This window comes from Styela clava, chromosome 7, assembly GCF_964204865.1.
Source record: "Styela clava chromosome 7, kaStyClav1.hap1.2, whole genome shotgun sequence".
Lineage (NCBI taxonomy): Eukaryota > Metazoa > Chordata > Ascidiacea > Stolidobranchia > Styelidae > Styela > Styela clava.
Window position 1 is genome coordinate 10,595,475 of NC_135256.1, and position 23,705 is coordinate 10,619,179.

The 23,705-nt window shown below is 36.9% G+C and overlaps 3 protein-coding genes across 4 annotated transcripts in view; all 3 read right to left on the reverse strand.

Annotated features, from left to right (window-relative positions):
• The window catches only part of LOC120327893 (kazrin-like), a 40,315-nt gene extending 36,134 nt beyond the window's left edge, over positions 1-4,181 (reverse strand). Inside the window, exon 1 of the mRNA XM_039394252.2 lies at positions 4,021-4,181. Within this exon, the coding sequence (XP_039250186.2) occupies positions 4,021-4,087 (67 nt within the window). The 5' untranslated portion in view covers positions 4,088-4,181. The remainder of the gene's footprint in view (positions 1-4,020) is intronic.
• A 444-nt stretch (positions 4,182-4,625) lies between these two features.
• Positions 4,626-8,511, reverse strand: LOC120327894 (carbohydrate sulfotransferase 3-like). Of its 2 annotated transcripts, none has more exons than XM_039394258.2 (5): positions 8,204-8,511; positions 6,300-7,052; positions 5,939-5,993; positions 5,600-5,678; positions 4,626-5,519 (listed from the first exon to the last, which is right to left on the reverse strand). In XM_039394258.2, exons 1-5 carry the CDS (start codon positions 8,361-8,363, stop codon positions 5,328-5,330), a joined length of 1,239 nt encoding a protein of 412 aa, XP_039250192.2. In that variant the 5' UTR covers positions 8,364-8,511; the 3' UTR covers positions 4,626-5,327. The 2 variants fall into 2 exon arrangements, with proteins under 2 accessions (XP_039250192.2, XP_039250191.2); XM_039394257.2 differs by having other exon boundaries at positions 5,939-6,005.
• A 493-nt stretch (positions 8,512-9,004) lies between these two features.
• On the reverse strand, positions 9,005-12,980 carry LOC120327891 (ribosome quality control complex subunit NEMF-like). Its single transcript, XM_039394248.2, has one exon. The coding sequence runs from the start codon at positions 12,928-12,930 to the stop codon at positions 9,835-9,837; it is 3,096 nt and encodes a 1,031-aa protein (XP_039250182.2). The 5' UTR covers positions 12,931-12,980; the 3' UTR covers positions 9,005-9,834.
• Between the last annotated feature and the right edge of the window lie 10,725 nt (positions 12,981-23,705).

Here is a 23,705-nt window from a genome sequence, read left to right on the forward strand (position 1 = left end):
GAAAACTACATAAAGTAGTCCCGCCTATTGGATATAGGAATGGGAATGGCATATGGGAACTAGACGGTGTTAATTCACCGTAGATGTCCTAATTTAGATCAGGGCATTTGCTGAATGGGACTTTTTAAGCTCGCTCCTACGAAGTTGTAAAAGCCAAACGAGCAATTAATTAGATGGGGAAGAGGTAGTTAGTTCTCTGTAATTATAACTTCTTAAAAATATCCATCTTGTTTATGGTATTGGGTATTTCCTTATAAATATAGAAAAAAGTCCACGGAGTTCATCGTTTATAAGCGGCAGATTTCATTACAAATTTTCGTATAGAAATGGAAGAAATCTGACAATGTAACGATAACGCCGTCGACAAAAGCCCGCGTGATAACCCGAAACAAAACGGAGGGAATTTGCTTCAAATGTATGGGGTTAAAAATGTCTATTGTCATATACTTTCCAATCGAGAAATAACACCTCCAAGAATTAAAAACGCCAAAAAACAGTGTAGTTAACACATGATTGTACACATTATATATCATAGCTTTATACAAAAGAGGCGTTTCCTTCTGAGGTTAATTTTGACACCAATCCCCCACTTGATCTACGCTTGCATTTCAACATTAAAATGCGTTAATTCCAAGTCTAACCTGCTATCGCTAACAATTTTTAGGTTTGTTTCGGTGTAAGGAATAGACACTATTTGCCTTACAATTGTGACAAATAACCAAAGATAGGGCGAAGCCACAATGATTACAGGATATTTTTACATATATATATACATATCTTGCATCATTTAGTTTTATAATTATGAATTATACATCGTGCGAACCATTGGCGAAATTGTTTAGCATTTTTGGTGCAGCATTTCAAATGAAGGTCGATGTGCGGACACTAAATTGAAATTAATATTTCATTGTGAATGAATAACCGTTAGGTCGAACATTCAGAAATAGAACGAGGAATGTCAATTCAGCACCGGCCTACGATTAAAACTGATATTGTATTTTCATTTCCTAATGAAAGTGATAATAACAAAAAACTAAATATAAGTATTCAATGCAAGCCAAGCTTACGTGTTACACTGTCACTTGGGACTGGATTTATCAACATTTTTTCCCAGTGAAGAGGGTAGGGATAGGTATTTTCGAGTACCAGTATGTTTCAAAATCGATTCGAATATTTTTTCGAGTCGAATCTCGAATACTTTGACAATATGGGGCTCCCGAAGTATGCGAACCAAGATGGCGGACATCGGAATGTAATATGTGTACTAAGTTAGGGTTAGGCCATAATTTTAGGTATAAATACTACGGGAGGCTCTTGGCTAGTCTTCGAACTGATAATAGGACTAAAATAAGGAAAATTGGGAAAAAATTATCGCCTAACCCTAACCTGTTACCCATGTTACGTTCCGATGTCCGCCATCTTGGTTCGCATACTTCGGGAGCACCGACAATATTTGATTTACGGCGATTCGAATTACCTACTATTAGATTCAATGTGTCCAGTCCTAGATGAAACACGAGTCGGACACCCTAACTTTGTGCCACACTTAAAAACAACGAACCGTCATCACATTTTCGTGGAGCGTAGACTTCTTTCGTCATCAATCATTCGGTCCATGACAATATTGTTAAATGAATTTAATTACCGTGATTATTTTTTCCTAGACACACCGCGTTTTCACGCCAGGTATCATAAATCATTTCTGATAGTCAGCGAAACGGCAAAACCAAACTCATTCAATCAATCCACGGTACACAGCTTATTGGACATGTGTCCTTAGTTAGGTTCTCAGATAATTTTGATTGCATGCATTTTCCCTATTTTGCCTAGTTTTATGAAATATAGAGGTACGGTATTTATCAATCATACACTTCATAAATATATAAAATTAATTTGTCTGTAATTAAATTCCGTCGTGTCAGGTCGGCTGTCGATTAAACAGAAATTATATAAAACCGCGAACGAAACATCAGTGAAATTAATGGCTTTTCAGCTCAATGACTACAGCACAAAATAGCAGAAAAGGCTACATACTAAATAAAATCTTCAAACTAGTTTATGAAAAAGCATCGGATGGACTCACAAACAGAGCAAACTAAATATTAAGTATACCATTCGAGTAAATCAAAGCAACTTCATGCGAACGTCACGATACAAAACCACTATAGATTTGGTTAGGTAGCACATAAAGAACAATCTTGAACTATCTTTTCTGCACAGTTTGAAATATAAGGTCGCATACAAATGTTAATATGTAAGTAACGCACGTTTACAAAAAGAACCCTTAAAACATCTCTTAGAAAATGTTTTTTCCGGAAAACGATAGTTTGCAAATGGTTCACTGATATAGCTTGTTCAACAAAACAAGAAATAACTTTTGCCCGCAAATTAAACTGAAAATAGAGATCATAGTCCCCGAGTCATGGCCTTAACTGTAATTCAGTGACAAAGAGTAAAAATCAAATCTGAATAAACGAAATGGCGAAAGCCTAACACAGGGAAAGTTGTTAGAGTTACTGCACGAAATAGAAACATTTTATCGCCAACGAGAAGACGATAATATTTCTCATGGTCAAATTCAGAGAAACGTCCATTAGATATTAAATTAATTGGGAATTCCGGTCAAAAAGAAATTTATTGCAGAGCGCTAATAATTAGCTCTTCCGTTCTGTATTCTGTATAATGATTTAAACGTTTCAGAATACGGGATCGAAGATAAATCGATTATAGATACATACAAAATTTAGTACATTTCTGATTTGGAGATGGAACGCAGATCAAATCCATACTACTAAAAATAAAAAATTAGAGATATCGGATTTTTACATAAAATTGTCCTCACGCTCGTTGTGTTGTAATAAAATGATAACACACATACATCATCCACTTTTTACCATTATATGCTCGACAGGCGATTGTTTTCAATAAACATAGAACCCAAGTAGAACAATTCGTAGACCCAAACATCGCGAACGCGATCTCTCATTCACTTACCAAATATTTTCGCGAACTAATTCCCACGCTAATACAAGGAGAAACCATAGTTATGTAATCACAGCATTAATCATATGAATAGGGTTGAGTATTTCCCAAATACACCATAAAATCACCCAATAAAATAAAGCGCCACATCTGTCGTTTGCGAAAAATAAACAAGAAATATGAAAAAATGCCTGTTATAAGCGTGCCTAATTTGATTACATGAATCGGTTAACGGCGACTGCATGAACGCTGCTGTGGGTAATAGCATTCCTAATCCTGCGTAATTGAATGTAAACATTGGTGTTTTAGGGTGGTCTATGCCTCTATGGGATCTTATGCAAAATTGTATTTTGTAAAATACGCCGAATGCATACGACGCCATAAAATCCGGAAATGACGCAAATGTGTATTTGACATGAGGTTAGCTATTTATATCATCTTATAGACATTGATTGAAATGTCGATTGATTTGAAGAAGGAATGCGACTGAAATTATAATAAAAATTTCATATTTTAACGCACCTTTTATGCCTAAAGAAACGACCTTAGGACTTTTAGGTTAATTTATATAAACAGCATGGCAACCTCCTTACATGTAAGGAATTGCTCAAATGTAAAACATGCTAAATGTTTATTATGAAATTTCTATCCAACGGGACAGTATAAGTCACAGATTGTATTCAGCCAGAAATAGGGTGTAGCCAGCAAAGCTGCCAAGCATTTGTTATTAAATAACTGCCTACAAATTTAATTCTTGCACAATGTAGCTGATTAAATTTGACATATAAATATATGGGTGATCAGCATTCAGCGTCTAAGTGCGGCCATAACCGAGTGTAATCAAAACAAATGTCGGAAATGTAAATAGCTGCAAACAAGAAATGATGTTTGAGTAACATGTCGTTCGACAAGCGTCGCGTTATTAAATTGTCGTGAAGTATGCCGCGACGTACCGTACTCAATTATGAAGCAGTTATCCGTGATTAGTGAGGAATAACATGGTCTTTAAATATTAAAAGTAAACATACAACTGCTCACCCGTTGAAAGATACTCCCTCGGCGGCGAGAGAAGAAATTCCGCTTTTAGACGAGGAATGTCCGACATCTCTGTAACGTCCTGCAGGCTAGTTCACGTATGTAAATACCAACCAATGCAATAATGATTTACATATAAATTATATATGCTGTGGTATATAGAAAAATTTGCATCAAATCTGCATTAAAGTATTGAGAAGAGTTTTTGCCAAGCAAGGCAGTATCGAAATCGGCAGCAGATATAGCGATCATTAAACGTGCTGAGACTTCTCTGTGAATTGCCTTCGCGACTGAGGAAGCTTCACAACAACTTTAGAACTATCTACCCTTTGTTCTTACCGATCGCCCCAATAGCAAACCCAACTCTTTTAAACCTTATTTATTGAGGTTCTCATGTTACCTCGAAGCGCAGCCATTTCTACGTTAGGAGCGAGTGAAAGCCGTTTACGCTCTATCGACCACGACGTTATTTAAAATGTCCGCAAATGGCGCCGATGACTCGACGTAGCTTTCTCATCGTTGGCGCCATCTTACTAAATATTGTATCATTGCAATGACTTCACTTGAAGATGTCGCGAGGTGCGATCAGACATTTCTAGAAATGGACCAATTGATTTGATATATTGTGCTTGTACTTGAATATGAATCAATGATGTTCTCTTCATATAAAAACCGAAACCAACTGCAATAATAAAAAATGAGTAGGCATTCATTAAAAACTGATGTCTCGCGAGAAAGGTTATGAAAAACACCACAAGACACTACTTATTGTCATTGAGAAATCACATTCTACATTGTATGCATCACAGTCACATCCAGTACAAGACATGATTTAGCACAAATTTTTATACAATATCAATATTACTGCAATTACCAAGTAAATGTCTTATTCTACCTAGTATTTGTCGCCATTCCGCAGAGAAATCAAAAAAATATCAACAAATATTGGATTGAAGAAAATAGCGCTGACGAGCAAACTGTGTTTATATAACAACGGCATTTGCCTACATAAGTACGTGTCAAATTTTAATCATAACGAAATATATCAGCATTGAAAATATACAATTGAAATATATCAGTATTAAAAATATACAATTGCAATTTCGAAACTTAAAATAACAATGTAAAATAGTAACAGTGAAAATAAATAATAGAAATACTGTTTGAAAAGGCTTGGCAAAATGTATCATGCAAAATCACATATGATTTAGCAATTTGATGCTTTTTAACTTTTACAACAAACATTGAGAAAAAAAATTGATGTTGTAAAACATCTTTCAAGATCTCAAAGTTCCCACAAGCAGCAATCATTATGATTTCCATAAAGTTCGACTCCAATTGTGCTGTTCCTGATATGAGTTAACGAATGTATAGCCAAGGACTTTCATAGCACTAGTGCAATACTTTTGTATTAATACTGTCTGTTGTAAAGATAATATTTGCCTCCACGAATTTAAAGATTGCAGTCCAAACTTCACAGTGCTGTAAGGATCATCGGACGCCTGAAAAACATATACCGGTATTTATTGTTTGACTTCCATATTTTTCAACTCCATGTTTTATGGTTAAATTTTAAGTATACCTTATGTTTCTTTGCGGTTCCTAGGAAGGAAGTTGTAATCCATAACTTGACTGATGTTGGAAGTTCTTGACCAATAAGCCTAAATTATTTGTTGTAAAAATTTTAAGACAATTGTATATATATAAATAAATGAGTCATTTGTTCATTCACATATGTGGGTAGATCTTACTCTACGCTAATGTAGTAGACTGTTTTGATTTTTTTGCTAGCCAGGAATGTGAACATACATGATAATTTTGGTATTGATATGTGTGCAAAGCTGAAGTTTATTAATGAAAAGGTGAGAGAAAATATTAGGAAGTAAATAGGAATATATATATCTATAGTAATGTATCAAACCTGTAAATTCTGTAAGCATTTTTGAGGGGCTCCGTCACAATGTCTTCATATCTCACTAGAATAAATCCTGAAAAGTATTTACATGTCACTAGAATATTCTAATGTCGATCAAAAATATATCTCCTTTCATCTGATTTTTACAAAAAACAATAATTGTTGTACCTTTTCCGAATATAATCGAAATGAATGATTTTTGGATAATGTTAATTCAAGTATTGATACCATGAAATTAATTAATTGAATGAAAACGCTGATAATTGTACCCATTTTAGAAACAATGCGGTTTTATTAATTGAATATTATGTAACTTGTGTACCTATTAGTGGTTCTGATCAAAAACATTTAGATCATTCCGATTTACCTGTATTATTCCCCAAAATACTAGAGTAATAGAGGTTTTCTGAAATTTCCGTACACAGTTTTTTAACCCCAAATTCAAATGTGTCATTCGTCAATTCATCATTCTCTAATTGAAGCCGGGATGCAATAGTTGCTCGAGGATCACGAACGAGATAAATCATTGTTACGTCAGATCTTCTAACAAGTGTATCCAAGTCTTTCATATCGCATACTCTTATAATTTTGTAAGTGACAAGTTCAGCTGAGGAACACAATGACGATAAAATGCTAACATTTAGAGGATATCCGCATGGTGACTCCGGAACAAAGCGAGCAATTTTATCGAATTGCACGTCTATATTTTTAGACCCACAAGCAGCAGAATAACGATACAGGACCTTCATGTTCCTTTGACTAAAGCATATGTTTTGTTCCAAACACTTTGAATGTTCGTCAGTGTGTTGAGTGACGCGAAAAGCGTTAGCATAATGAGAAGATAATCCTGTAAAATTGCATTTTGAAAGTCGTTCCAAAAACAACACACGTTCATAGCGAAGAACATTACAGTAGCGCGTGAACGGGAATAATGGCTCAAACAAATAAAAGCATCCTCTATTTTGATTGAAAAATTCTCCTAGTAGCGTGGAGCCAGACCTCTTGGTAGCAAGAATGATGACAACTCTTGATGGATGAATTCCGTGGTCAAAGTGATTTAAAAAATCATACTTGATTTCAGGTCGAATTCCTGCGAGTGTTTTATGCCTCAATTCTTCACCTGAAAATGGAAAAGACTTGGTCAAGATTTATATATATATTCAGGGTGTCCCAAAAGTAAGTATACAATTTTAATCTTGATTTGCTTCTCAGGTACTCATCATAGAGCGTTCATTTCTTCAGGAAACATAGCATGGATAACTAGTAAAATTAAGGTCTTGTTTTCATTTTCCAACATCCCACAGAATGACAAGAAGATTGACCAAAAAAATGAGGAGCAATTTGCTGATTGGCAAGAAGCATGTAAATCAGTAAGACAAACTTAGAGCCTCTTTAACAGAGAATTTGAAAATAATTCAGATTCGAATGATTTTCTCTGAGCGTCCGCTCCTTGGTCTTACTGATCCTTGTGCATCATCTACAGATCCAGTTTCCATGATTTACGCCATTCCTTGTCGAAAAAGTGCCGTATGCCTTACTGTTTTATATGCTTCTTGCCAAACAGCAATTTTTCGCCCCATTTCTCAGGTTAATCTCCTAGTCATTCTGTGGGTTGTTGAAAAATGCAAACCATACCTGAATATTACTACTTATCCATACTATGTTTCCTGAAGAAGTGGACGCTCTATGATGAGTACCTGAAAAGCAAATCAAAATTAAAAGTGTACCGTATACTTACTTTTGAGACACCCTGAATTACCGGTATTGTCATAGTTTAAAAATTACACTCATTTAATTTTTGGAACATATCGTTCATGAAACAATTCCAGAGAAAAGATTAGTTTGTGATAAAAAGCATTATAGAATACTCGGAGAGTTTTGAGAAAATATGTTAATCACAGTTTTTTTTTTATAATGAAGACACCTTCTGAAACGGCCTAAAATCTCATATTCAGATAAGATATGCTGAGATTTAGAATGTGACAGAATCAATCTGCGTTAATAGAATGCGAAAAAGTGAGTTGGAGATAGGGCTTGTCAAATGGGATCCCAGTATATTAAATTTGTTGTGTAGCCTACCCTATTATTGGGTTTTCAAATGTCTACCTATTGCTCGTCCATCTCCAAAGCAATGATCCGCTGGTACTAATATTTTTGACGACGACGATATATATATATATACCACAACAAACATTTTAAAAATTTCTTCTTAGCGTTATCCTAGCTAATGAGGAGATCTTATTTGTGCACAGAAAATTTAAAAGTACTAACTTTTGATAATATCGTAGACAGAACCCTTGTCCAATTCAAGAGTATGATTTCTGCTTCTGGTAACTATAACTGCCAAGCAAAAAGCTACGGCGACGAATCCCAGCAGCGTTATCTTGTTGCGAATACGCCTAATATTTCTGCATTTACTATCGCACATCATCACCTAGAGATCTAACTAGACATACCTATACATGATAAAGCGCAAACCTGTTCATCCATCAAATGCCCCAGGCGCTTTATGTTAATTTCCAAGAAAGCCTATGTACCACACTACGACATAAGCGTGGCTCAGATTATTTTTAATACGACACTCCGAGAAAGGTCAGGTACAAGCAGTCACTAACGTCTTTAATTAAGAAGCTCTCCACTTAATTCGCTGAGTTATCCAAGCGGGCAATTTTATCCATCTCGGTCGAAGGAAGGGTGATAATAATAACAAGACAAAAAACGCCTGGTATCAGTGAATCTCTCACGAATACACTAAAAGAGCGCTAAATAAGGCGCACATAGCTTTGTAATGAAACATACGTCAGTGTGAGTGTGGGAGGGTATACTCCGGTCTAAGAAAATGTTTAGCAAGCATTTTAGTCCTCAACCCCTTGTTTTTTAGAATCTTTTTGCAGGAATGTAGTTTTCGCCCACTGAACTATATTTCTTCCTGCACAAAAGTATTCTCACAAGCCTAACTTCATGTACTGTAAATTTTGCGCTATGGCAAAGCTAAAAATAGTTATAACTTTGTCAGATTTTCTCTTTCATCCTAATTAAAAAAAAAATGACTTTCTTTCCATTCCACCACTATTAAATTGACAGAAACTTTAATTACTTTGAACATTTTGCACATAAAATAAGTTCGCAAAACTCTCGATAATATCATCTTTAACCAGATTGGCCAATTACTTTACAGAATAAATACTTCCAATACTCGTGAATAAAATTTCCTCCAATTTCACATAAGTTAGAGAATGAGTTTGGGGGACTTGTAATGTTGTAAATTTACATAGCATTCGCAATGCTTTGAATACAGTCGCGAGCACTGGTCACATTTGGTACTGGGTAAATACTTCAAATAGGAAACGCATTGGAAACACATTGTAAAAATTATTATTGGAATATGAAATAGGCTTACAGATCATAATGCATTAATAACTTGTTTTTTTATTTGGAGAAAACCTAAAATAATACTCTAAAGTTTATGTTCAGAAGTCAGATAACCAAAATAACTTTTTTCTGTTGAGTGAATCATTTTCTGGTGAAATTACTCATTTTATCAAAACTTATAGGGTAGATTTGGACACACAATATTAGCATGAAGTAAAATAGTACTATTTAGTATATTTGAAAGTAATCAGAGATTGAATTTTTACCACAACCACTACTAGCATTTGCAGTTGTGTGCAAACTAATGTGATACAATTTCAAAAATGTCAGATTTTCTCATACATTCATAAGATCAAGCTTAGAAAATGTGACTGTTTTATGAAAGTCATCTGCAAAATTGCAACTATTACTGAGTTTTACAACAAATTTGGACTTCCCCAAACAGTACGCTACGCCTGGCTTTGAGGTTAAACAAAATATACATACTATATCACCTTATTTTTGCATAAAACCCATCTCTAACTACCCATTCATTTCTTCTTTTTCTGGAGTTGCAAATGAGTTGATGAAACTTTTATTTTACCCGGAATATTATGAGCTAAATCATGATCTTTAATACTGCGCAAATGATCTTTTTCTTGGGCTGTAGTATCACGCATATTCTGAAACAAGTTTAGGGCAGTTTTGGCACCTTTTCCCTTCTTTGTATTACCGGGAGTAAGTTTCACTTTAAACTTATAATTATGCATAGTGTTATATGGTGCACACACTGGCAGCGCAAACATTAAAATATCATCAGGAAAAGGGCAACCAGTTAAAGAGTTCAAAATTCCGATACTTTCTTCTGATAAATGTTCATTTTCCAATACTTTGTTTCTCTCCTCGTCAGAATCATATTCATTTTCTTGTGACTTCGCAGGTTTAGGACGTGGCTGTTTTTGAACTTTTGTTTCTTTTTGTTGAGGGGCCACTGACTTGGCCTTTTTGGCTTTTCTATCTCTTGCTTTTTGACTCTGAGACTGTTGCAACAATTCCATTTTTAATAATCTTTCTTCCTCATCTTGATCTTTGTACTTGCTTTTCAATTTTTTCATCTTATTTCTTTGTCCTCTTTTTGCAGGATGCTGTTGAGGATTTTCATTCACCAAGACCGGATTTGGTGAATCTTTATTTTTCGGTGGAATTACATCATTTTCTGCAAGATCACCTGAGGAATTCGGTTGATTTTTCTTTTTTGCATCTCTTCTTTGTTTTGCAGATATTCTAGGTTTGCTAGTTGGGTTGTTTTGTTTCACAAGAACCGGTTCTTCATCACCAAGATATACAACATCAGGATTTTCTTCTTCATCAGCTGAATTTGTTCCAATTGCGTATTTTATTTGAATGTTTGTATCTGGAAATTGTATTCCAGTTGGCTTTTTATCCATCATAACAGCATCAACAGTTCCAAGTTGTGGCTCATTATCAGCTGTGTCGCTTTTGGTCTCATCTTTAATAGCTGGTTCAGCAGAACTATTTGTTTCAGGTTCACAATCACTACCCTCTGTATCCGAATCTATAGTTAGTTCTCTTTCCAATTCGCTGCTTATCGATTCAGTTGCAGTGGAATCAGGTATATCTTGACCATTGAATGATTGAAGCTCAGAGACTTTTCTTTCATCTTTATGTTTGTGAATACAAGTTTCCTCCACTTTAAATACCAAACCAAATCCATATACCAAATACGAAGGGGGCAGGTAATTCTTTTTTCCACGAATAAGAAAACTACCAGTTGTTAGATATTCTCCGCTTGGTGCTGTTTTGGATACCTGGTGACTGTGTACCCACCATGCACTCGTTACAACTTTTGCATTCCACGCAGCACTGTGGCAAATAGCCATTGTACCAGCCTCGTTGAGAGTTTTTGGAGGCACATCAGCACTTGTTGGATTTTTAATTATGCAACTGGTAGCCCCATGAAGATCTGCGTGAACATATAAATCGTTGCCGGTAAGATATCTTTTCACAAGTATTTCATTTTGCTGAGCGTCTCTTCCTCCTATCACAAGAAAATTTTCTGATGATATAAACCATAAGAATTTTTCAAACCAAAAAGTTTTTCTTGCTTTTTGAATGCTATGAACAACAGCAGCTTCTTTTAGAGACAACTTTGTCTTCTTTTCAGCCGACTTGAGGGCTTTTCCAGAAGCATCAATGATTTTTTGTTGCTTCGATGAAGCCTGTCTCTTTTTGTTGTAATATTTTTTTGCATTACTGTAAGCCGAAAGGCCGATATCAATGTCAACTTTAACAGGTTTTCGCTTTTTCTTTTTAGATTTTTTAATATCTTCGTCAGAAGAGGCTTCCTCACTTTCAGAATTATCTAACGCTTCATTTAGAGCCATCGTAAATTCATTGCTCTTTAAATTGAGTTTTATGATTGACATTGCTACAGGATCTTCATTTATTTGTGCATCTTTAATTAAACTGCTTATTTCTCCCCAGTCAATTTGATTAGCGATAGCAGTTCGGACAACGTGAATAGCTTGATCGACTAAAGTCAAATTTTCTTCAATTAATTGTGCTTTATGAAGATCAGTTTCTTGTTCTTTATCGAGGTTTGAGAGTCTCTGCTCATGATCTTTCCTGATATTATCAAGTTTTTTATTTGCTGATTTCTCCTGTTGCAAAATTTTCATATCAGCTTTTTGTGATTCTAAACTCCCAAAAAACTCATCAACGGATTTGTTGAAAGATTCATATTTAACGTTTGGAGAAGTTTTATGTTGTTCGAATAGAAACGGATGAAATTCAGTGTTTGTTAATACGTTTGTTCCATCAGATTTTTTCTCCGACTTCTGCACAATCCATCCATTAGAACAATCTTTCATTAATGTGTCAAGTAGTTCCTCACCATGATATATTCCAATAAACAAACCTTCCAGGTCATTCTCAATATTAAACTCTTTACCGAATTTAGCATTTATGGGGAATCCTGATTTTAGAAGACAATGTTCAATACACGCTGTTCCATATGGTAAATGAGGATTTAATATCCTTTTCAAAACATCATCATTCTTAGCTTGTTTCAGTACTTCCTCTAATTTCAACTTGATTTCAGAAAAATTTTTGCGCTGTTTTGCAGAATCACACGGGTAAGTTTCATTTACTGCAATACGAACATCTGAATTCTCATCTGCATTCCCCTCATTTGATGATACTGCTTTATCTTTACGGAATCGTAAAATATTTAAAATAGCATATTGATGGTCTGTGAGAATTATATTTCCTCTGTCGTATAATTCTAAAATTATATGAAAAGCTGCATCATCTGTACCAAATTGCATATCAACTATTCTGTCCACTCCAAGTTGTTTTGCATAAATCAGTCGTCTCCCTTTAAGATGTTTTCTCATTTTCATTGAAAATCCAGAAGGCATCATATTTTTCGGCCAATCAAATTCAGAAATATGAAGACGTATGCCTGATTCCATTAGCAATATAGCCTTAAAATCAGGCTTTGCCAGTTTTAGCAGATAGGTTTTGTTGTTGATATCATACACATTTGCCAGTCTCATTCCTACCAACTTGGCATTGATTTCAGTCAACACAGCAGATATATCAAGAGTCGTAAAACGGGTCTTCATGATGATGATTACAATACAGCAACACCTTATGACAGTATGATCTTATTTATATAATATTGCTAGCATACAGGCAAATGTACCGTACTTCTGTACTTTCTGATATGAAAAAAACATATGCCTAATTTAGTAAATAGATCAGACTGAATAAAATTTTATTTTTATATTTTAAATATTATTTTTTATTCATATTTCAAGTCTAGCGAAGTAGAGAGGAAGTGTTGACTCCTCTACAGCCCATCGCCAATGGAGTACTACTGTTCTATGTGAAAATACTTAAATTGACTACAAGTACAGAACTAACAGAAGTAAACACTGGGTCTGGTATAATTTAGTACCGGTACCACATGTACTTCTAGTTAGCCTAGCTCAATTTTGGGGTCTCCTGAAGTACGCGCCGCAAGTACTTATAGTTGGCCTGGCTCAACAATTTTTGCATATGTAATTTCTAACCCTCAGATGACTACGTCATCCGGAAATTACATCACTGCGAAGTCGCAATGACGTAATACGGCCCTTCAAAGTATACGAATGGTTGCACAGACAATCATCCAAAGTCGAGCAAGCTATTTCTTGTCATCGAAACGATACCAGTACCGATAAAAGAGAGATCGCTGCACAGATGCCATTTCGGACGATCGTAACTATACTTTAGCAAGCTCTATGACACAGTGATGTAATTTCCGGATGACGCAGTCATGTGGAGGTTAGAAATTACATATGCATATGCAAAAATTGTTGGGCCAGGCCAAATATACCGATAAGCAATAGCGAGGACTTGCAAAAGGCTATGGCTGATGTTAGAGCAGGGATGTCGTATGCGAAAGCAGCTAAACGCAATGCCGTGAAAAGGTCGACATTATTCGACAAAATGAAGAAGACTCACACTAAAAGTATTGGTCGCCCGACTGGTTTAACCAATGAAGAGGAGAAGCGATTTGCTAATAGCCTCAAAATCATTGCACGTTGGGGATATCCCATTGGACCGGAGGACATGTACAACATTGTCAAAAACTATTTGGATGCAATGGGAATAAGCTCTCCTACGTTCCCCAACAACAAACCTGGCCCGATGTGGGTGGATAATTTTTGCAAAAGGCAGCGGTTATCCAAGAGAGTTGCCTCAAACATTAAAAGAGCACGTGCAGCCGTGGGGTCAGAGGAAATAGTGAATTACTTCAACGAGATTAAAGAAATAGCGACGCGTTTACCTGCAACGAACATCTTCAACTACGATGAAACGAATCTTCGTGACGATCCGGGCAGAAAACTTTCAATAGTTCCAACCGGTACAAATAGAGTTGAGATGATTCGAGATTTCTCAAAAAGCTCGATATCTATCATGTTTTGTGGATCTGCCGCTGGAAGCCTTTTGCCCCCTATGGTTGTCTATTCCGCGCTAAACATCTACGAGTATTGGACAACCGATGGGCCTGAAGGGACAATATACGACGCAACACCCAGCGGATGGTTTGACACCAGAACCTTCATCCGCTGGTTCAAAGAGGTATTTCTCCTGTATCGTGGCAAACTAGACGGCGACAAAATGCTCGTAGGTGATAATTTGTCATCGCACTTAACCGTGGAGGTTGTTGAATTAGCGGATGAACACAATGTTTATTTTACGTGCCTGCCACCCAACAGCACTCATATACTCCAGCCTCTCGATTGTTCATTTTTTTCCCCACTCAAAGCAAAGTGGCGAAAAATAGTAGCCGACTGGAGAGCAGAATCACGAATTCGTGGTTTCCCGAAAGAACATTTCCCTTTGTTATTAAAAAAACTTTTTCAAAAATCGGCCGAAACATCTGCCCAAAATCTGAAATCGGGATTCCGAGTTTGTGGGATCCACCCGTTTAACCCCACTGCGGTGCTGTCTAAACTACCACCTCACGAATTTCATTCCTCAGACGTCAATAGACAAGAAATGAACGACCAGGCTACGTCTACTCTCATTACCTATTTAAAATCTATACATTCAACAAGCACAAGTCAAGTGAAACGAAAGCGAGGATCGAAAGTCACACCGGGCAAGAACCTCTGCCGAGCCGATCAACGGGGAGCTCTGAGAAAATCAGAAAAGTGATAATCAAGACGAAACCTGCTCTGCTTGTGGATTATGGAATGATCCAAATGGAAGTACGGAAATTGAGGATGAATGGGTCGGTTGCGAAAGCTGCAGCGAAACACATTGGTTCCACAAGAACTGTTGCAAAGACCCGTCTGACCCATGTACGGTACCTGTACCAGCCAAATCAAAATACAGAAATAGGTGCCGATGTATAAATATACCGGTACAGATTTTCCCATATATTCTGGTGGTAGCGTGAAAGAGTATTATTGCGATGGCGAAATAGGACGCAGCTGCGTCGACGATAACGAACTCACTAACCGTCCGTGTTCGTGTAGTCGAGTTGTCCGCCTCCCCTCACTCCCGCCTCCACACATCATTGTGGATTTCTTCAATTGAAAGAAATCTACATAAGTAAATTAGGAAAATTTATGTATCGTTATGAAAATTTGCTGCTGCCAGAGTATTTTCAAGACTTTTTTGTCAAAATTTCAGATATCCATCCGTACGAGACGAGAAGGACATCAAACAAATTGTATTTCACCCCGCGATATCAATCATCAGTCATGTGGAAATCGCTTAAACTGGAAGGCATTAATGTATGGCAAAGTATTCCACAGAGTATGAAACATTGTTCCCCAAAATTATTTGATCGCAAACTAAAATTTTATTTATTAGCGGATTATAATGTGATGCAATAACGTGCAAATCTCCGTGTATGCTATCAGATTCACGAAATGGATATGAATTCACCCTTTTATAGATGGATATTCATATGTCTCTGTGAAAATTTTTGAAGATGGTATTAGGCTATATATAGTCTGAAGTATTTATATGTACTATATAGCTTGGGAAATATGGTATTTTTAATTTTTCACTCATTCATAGAAATTGTTGTCACGATTTGATTCTTGTCTAACACAAAGTAAACTTAATTTGAGGAAATTATAATTAGCTCTACGCCCTTTTTATTCTTTCTCTTTTTTTTATTACTATTAAAAAACATTATGAAGAGCGTAATTATGTGATGTTCCCTTTTCTTGTTCCTTGTAATTTTTATTCTTATTCCAGTACTTTTAGGGAATTGATTTCTGAAGCCTCTTAAAGCGGGCTTGAAACTCAAAAAAATTTTTTTTTCTTTATTGCAATTATGATGCCTGCTTAGAGTGTCCTGTCCTGGTAGAATCTCTCCTTAGGGGTCGGTCGACCTTGTTGATCTTGGAAGTTGTGCCCGTCCCCTTTCGTATATATTTTTATGCTTATTGTTGTTTGCTTATGATTACTGTATTATGTACTTGTATCGGAAATAAATCATTATCTATCTATTACTAACGCCAGCGATCCTTCCTCATTTCGGGATCGTTACGGCGAGAAGTAGCTTGCTCGACTTCGGTTCATTGGCGATTTTGACGACCATCCGTATATTTTTGTGGGCTTTATTACGACACTGTGGCGTAATTTTTGAATGACGTAGTCAGGCGGGCTTTAGGAATAACATATAAAAAAAAAATTTGCGTCAAGCTTTCTAGAAGTTATTATGGTTAGGGTTAGGGAACATGTAACACTGGGATGGAAAGAAAAATGGTGTTGACAATCATTGATGGTCAAGTCCGACTGTAGTATGAAACAGAACATTCACAAGATGTAGAGAGAATAAAAAAATTAACAGAAAGGTATTGCGGATAATGGTAGGCCTGTATTAAAGGGATAAACACTCAACGAACGTACAAGACATTCAGCTCATTAGCGGAAAACTGATCGAACCTGATGATAACATGAACAGTCAAATGACAGATGTAATGTATATTTGATAATAGATTTCATAAAAAGACCGTTGAATAGCACATATTCACAAAGCACATGGATTTGATAATTACTGAAGTTTCAACACCAGTGCATGGAATACTCTTGTTATATTTTGCTTTGTTCAGAATCACACAATAATTATCACATGTTGTGCACCGCTTGTTTGTTTGTTGTACGCTATACCAATCGTTATTTTCCAGTATACGATATATAAAGTAGAAAGTGTATTTCAAACTTCACATCCAAGTATTTACACCCGGATTTGCCTTCGTGTATTTTTTCAAAATTTACCCCAATGTGCTGTTTGGGGTAAGTGCATCAGCACGTCATAGATCTTTTTAGATTTTGCCGATTTTCCGTGTATTTGTTTGTTTTGTCATGTATTGCTTCTCTGTTTTGTTGTAATGGAAAATCGAAAAAAAAAAATTACTTTGCTTTGGTACGAGACCCGAATCTTTTACATATGAGGCAGTTGAAGGTGACATTCTTGCCGAGTCTTGTGCCGAGTCCAGAAAGCCTGAATAGAAAATGTGCTAAAATTCCAAATCAATAAGGAGTCAAGTCAAGGATAACAAGACATCATTTTAACATAAGAGCACAGGTGCCAGGTAAACCTATTCAATCATTTGTTGTAGACTTGAAAGATAAAGTCACGCCTTGTGAATTTGGTGATCTCAAAGATGAGTTGATTAAAGATCGAATTTCGACTGGTGTTTCTAATGATAACCTGCGAACACAATTGCTAAAAGAAACCAATCTTGCATTGGAAAATGCTATTGATGTATGTGTGATACATGAACTCACTGAATCTGTAACTGCAACGAGAGAAGTTTATTCTGTATCTCATCATGAAAAATTCACACGTTATAGTCCGGGATGTAGATTTAACAAGTTCGCATTGAATAGTAAAATATTTCGTGTAAATATTGACAAATTTCAAAAGCCTACTGGTCATTTTAAGCGTGTGTCAAAATTTCATTCTGTTTGCCAGCATTGTGGTTTATGTCATGCTGAATCTCGTGACTATTTTCCAACATTTGACAAGAAATATTATTTTGTCACAAAATGAATCATTTTCGAAGAATGTGTTTAAGTGGATAGGATAGGATTTACATATTTATCCCGGGGGAGAGGAAAGCCGATAAGACGGCTTATCCATATGGCGAACCACGGCCTCTCGTCCGGTTACCATTCCAAGTCGGGTATGGGATTAGTTTTACTGTATTGTTTGTTTTCGGAAGCATGGACTTGGTGGTGGAGGAAGCCGTAACCGACCAGCGGTTACGTGAACCACCCAACGACGGCGAGGAATCCAGCAATCCTCTCGCACATAACCATCCCTGCTTGGGATTCGAACCTGCGAACCCACGCAGAGTAATTAGAGGTGCGGTGGCGAGCGTATTCCTAACGCTTAGCCCGTGCTCAATCGAAAGAACGTCAGACCTTCATATGATGTTCATGACAATGAAAACCAGACCCCAGTGCATGAAATTAATGATATGTATAATGCTAGTAACATGGGTTCATTTGATTGTGTTAATTCAATTGAGAATACTGGGTTATATGTGAATAACAACCATGTCAAACTCAACATTGACACGGATGCTAAATGCAATGTCTTGTCATTATGTATTTTCAATCGTGTCAAATCTCATGAAAATATTTATCAAAGAAATCCTGCATTATTGGTAAGTCTAGTTGAATCTGTTGTTATGAAATGTATTTTTAATAATGTCTCAGATTTGCTTGAATTTCAAGTTGTTGATAGAACTGTCAACACCTATTCTTGAAATCAGTGATTGTTCAAATTTGAATGTTCTTGTACTTTGAATGTGCATAAGTTGAAATCCCAACGTGTTCCCTCCGTACTTTCGCGAGTTCGAATATGTTAGCAATATAAAAAAGATGCATCACTTTCCAAAATGAACGCTTCAACACCTCGGCACATGCTAGTTGGAATAATAAAACTTGAAAATTCCCAAAACTAGAAAAATCTAAACAGAACAGATGAAAATATCAACATTGAATAGAAGTCTCTGCAAGTATTACCATGTAGTGCTATAGCAGAAAGGCTTACAGAACTTTTACCAGAAACGCAATTTTGTCACAATGCCAGGTTGGAAACATTTTTTACTATTGAGACGACCACGTCTATAACCCTGTTTTATTCCGTTTGCCCATACTTATTCTCACCACTTGAGTCACTAGTGAGCAGCTGTAACCTTCTCTTTCAGCTGGTTTGTCAGACTGCCGGCGGTGTAGATATTTCTCTGTGTATTAGGTTATTATTATAGCGTTTTATTGCAGTTAATCTGTGTAATTATTGTTGTAAAATGATATTAGTAGTACAGGTTTACTACTTCTCCAGTTTGGCATGGTTCTGTTCACTAGTTAGATTGAATTTAACACTTCCGCAACAAGTTTGTGTTTGGCAGTCGTCGGGTGCCGTCGCATTTTTGAACGGCGCAGAAAGATTAGATTGACAACAATGAACCAGCACTTAAGGAATATCAACAAGTAAAGGCCGAAATATGAAATTACATGGCAGCATAAAGGCAACATACGAACATCATAACAGAATCGAAAGATGATTACATCAGGGATTGATTCAGATATTTTATTTTGTGACAAAGAGTATGATATACTGCTATTTCTAGAAATTCCGCTTGAATACTGAGTATTCAACTATATATGTGTAAATAGTTTGCAGTGTAACTTACCGTGTAACATTTTTAAACATTCATTTAGTGGCATATTTTTGATTTGTTCTCTCTCAACAATGTTGACCACGTCAATGTATCAATTAGGCTACAGACCTGCTCACGTGTGATTAGTGTTTTTCCTAATAATTGCTTTTATGAGTGTCCGCACACCGAATTGCCGCCATGGTTTTGCGTTTGTTTGTATATTAAACCACTTATCACCTTTTCCGCAATGCCCAATCTAGCAATCAGTGTAGTTTTTCATGGCTTGGTTTTTCTTAAAGCTTTCATGGCTTCATGAGTGTGACTATCGTCGCAAATTTATTGCATTCCCCTCCCCACACTATCTTTGCATGAGGTTGTAGGTATTGGTCATTATCAACGTAATTGTTGAAAGAGAGTACAACAGCCCGAAAGTTTATTACTATCGTGTATTTTGTTTGTTAAGTTTGGCCCAAGCCTCATTTAAATGGGCTTGTGTTTTTGTGTGCGTGCTGGTGGGCAGGCACGTGAGATACTTCATGTTTTAAACTTTTTTGTAGGTTTTGCTTGCCCTCCAGAATTCTCCATTTTTAATTTAGGTTTGTTATGGAGTTTTCGAAATAAACATCTACATCTATCTAGTCTATTTTCGCAGTTTATTTCCTGTGTGATTTCCGTATTTCTATGCGTATTTCCATGTATATTACGTGTTTGTCGATGAGATAGGATTTGTGTTGTATCTTTAGTGTCATACTAGTTATTCTTATGTATATCTAGGTATGTTTTACCCGATTTTTGTATCCCATTATAAGTAAATAGTTCATGACTGTGACGTCATAAACCAATTCCGTATCTTTTTGTTTCGTATGTATCCTACGGTATTTGTACTGTGTTTTTCATGTTTTTATTTGTTTATTTTTATTGTATTTCTTATTGGAGTATTTGGTTGTATTAAGTTCTTACAGGTGTATAATTAATCTAATTAGTTAACTTAGTTACTCTGCTGTATTTGGATTTGCAAGAAGATTATTTTGTGATCGACATCTAAAGGAATTACAGCGTCCAAGAAGCTGGCAGAAAGAACCTGAGTGGTGATATCAATTTTGGTACGCCACATATATATTAAGACTAAGCCGATTAGGTAGGCTAGTCTGTGACGGATAATATTGGAGAGATAATTGCCGATATTTTTTTTACTACTGTGGTTGCCTGATCTGATATTTTGGAAAAATGGTTAAGAGAAGAAAGATTGTACCGGCACCAAAGGAGAATGAACTTTTGCATCTGCAAATACAGGTATTGAAAGCGAAACTTAAAGATTCCGAGGAAATGCAAGAGGATATGGACAGCCGTTTGCAGCTGATGGACAGTCGTATAGAACAGATTGGAACTCAGTTGGAATCGGTTGAACTCCAGAATTCAAAAATGGGCTTGCAGATTTTCAGCATGCTGCAAGATATTTCTGGCAAGATAGAACCAGGAAAAGTTGCTGATCCCGAGGAAACCCAGCCCATGTCACATGAACCAGATGTCAGTCTGATCACTTCAACACCAGCAGCGGTTGTTCCTGATTTACTACCTATTCTCAAGGATGATGAAATTTCAGATTTTGGATCTGAAGATGGACAGCCAGAAGGAAAGCGGAACGCATTCTCACAGACAATGGAAGTAAAATTTTCGGAGGAAGCTCACGTGAGTAATTTTGTACCTGTGGTCCCTTTTCTGAGTACTAATGGTGAAGAGGGCTCTAATACTGTCAAAAAACAACCCAGTGCTAATCCGAAAATGGTTTCAGTGGCTACACAATCAGCTCCTCCAGTGAGTTCTAGCAGTGTCACAAATGCCAACGTTAGCAATAGTGTTCTCAATAACACAGCCAATGCTACGATGATGGTGAGAAATGCCAAAAGGCCTATGTATTTCGATGGGTCAACTGTCATGGCGTGGCCTAGTTATTTATGTCATTTTCAATTGGTTTCTAGTTATAATCAGTGGCATGATGACACTGCAGGATTAGAACAGGCTACTTGCATGATAGGGCAGGCTCTTAATGTGTTGAAAGATTTACCCGAAAAGAAACGTACTAGCTATCGTGATATTGTGGCTTATTTTAATCATTTCTTTAAACCTGCCGGAAATGAGAGTTCATACCGTACTACATTTTACTGTCGTAGGATTAAGCCAAATGAAGCACCACGGTATTACGGTAACAAGTTGAAAGAGCTTGTTATTCTGGCTTACCCAAATCTTGATATTGCTGGTCAAGATGATATTTTGAAATCGCAGTTTCTCGCCGGTTTAACTGATGAAAGCATGATCAAACATGTTACCATGCAACAGCCTGATACTTTCGAAAGTGCTTTGTCTTTTGCGACACTGTATTACTCTGTGGATACTCTGTACTAACCACTCTGAGAGGAAAGACGTTCCCAAACCGCGCATTGCAGCAGTGAAACAGAGTAATACTGGTAATGTAGTTAATCAGCAAAGCGATTTTTCTCTTGAAGACAGTATCAAGTTACTTGTACAGATAATGGATGAGATACTAGGACATGTGGCGCCACGCTCTAACAACAATCGCAACTTTGCTGGTACACCACGCAACCCGTGCCCTCGATGTGGTAAACATGGTCATTGGGGTAGGGATTGCAAAGCATGTTTCAATTGCAAGCAGACTGGTCATCTTAAAAGAGATTGTCCACATCTCCAGAATCCTGCAACATCTGCTTTTTCTTCGACTGCAAATTTAAACGACACTCAGCGGACTTGAGGTCTTCAGTGTCCGCTGAATTATTACTTGATGACGGACCAACAAACCAGAATATAGACCTGAATATTTGTTCCTTACAATATGACAATAGTTGGCATGCGAAGGTACTTGTAAACAATCAACCGTTCAATTTTGTTGTAGATAGTGGTGCTATGACTACTCTTATTGACATTTCCATCTTTGAGGCTATAGGTGGGAAGGAAGCACAATTGGCACCGCTCGAAGAATCTCTTGTTGCAGTGGGAGGGCATGATTTATCACCACTGGGTACTATTGTCTATTGATTCTTTTGCATCGCGACGCACTGTTGTTGTTGCCAACCTAGGCATGTCTAATGGTATTTTGGGCATGGACTATCTCCGAGAACATGATTGCGTTCTTTACTTATCATCGGGACACATGATGATAGGGGGTCATGAAATCAAACTGTTTACTGAGAAGTCTGTACCGTGTTGCCGTGTAAGTGTTCGGGAAGATGTTACGATACCGCCATATTCTAAGGTTGTTATCCCTGCACAACTTAGTCATCCTTGGCCGAAAAGCAATTTGTCTGACGTTGCTGCTCTTGTTGAACCGCTGAATTCTTCTTTCCTCGCTGATGGCATTCGGCTGATCTCTTCTGTTGTGGATCCAGGAAAGTCCACTGTTCCTGTTCTAGCGGTCAACCAGAAAGGCAGACAACTTAAGATCAGGGCTGGATCTTTGATTGGTATTGCACATCCTCAGCTAGTAGCACAGATTCAAGTTGACGAATCCGATAGGGTTATAGCTTCTGAATTACCAGAACATCTACATGACATGGTCAATTACTCTGAGGATCTAACCCCGAGTCAACGTGAACAGTTGGTCAATTTGATTTCCGAATTCCATGATGTATTTGATGGTTCTACCAGATTTTGTGTGGACTTTAGATTACTCAATGACGTCACATACAAGGACGCATATCCCTTGCCGCGTATTGAGGATATCATTGAGTCCTTAAACGGTGCACAATGGTTTTCAACTCTTGATCTCGCAAGCGGATATTGGCAAGTGGAGGTTGATCCTGCAGACCGTGAAAAGATAGCATTCAGCAACCCAGGCCGTGGTCATTTTCACTTTGTAGTGATGCCTTTTGGTTTAGCGAATGCTCCCACAACATTCGAACGGATGGTGGACAATATCCTTTTTCTTGATGATGTTATGGCTCACGGTAGTGATTTTTCAGTGGCACTTACCAATCTCCGGAAAGTTTTTATAAGACTTCGTCGTGCCGGTTTACGCTTGAAACCCTCAAAATGCAAACTCTTCCGTCGAAGCACCTCCTATCTTGGTTATCTCATCTCATCTGAAGGTGTCTGTTGCGACCCTGGAAATGTTGCGGCTATCAAAGAATGGAAAACTCCCAACACTGTTAGTGATATTCGTAGTTTTCTTGGTACAGCGAACTACTACCGGAAGTATGTTC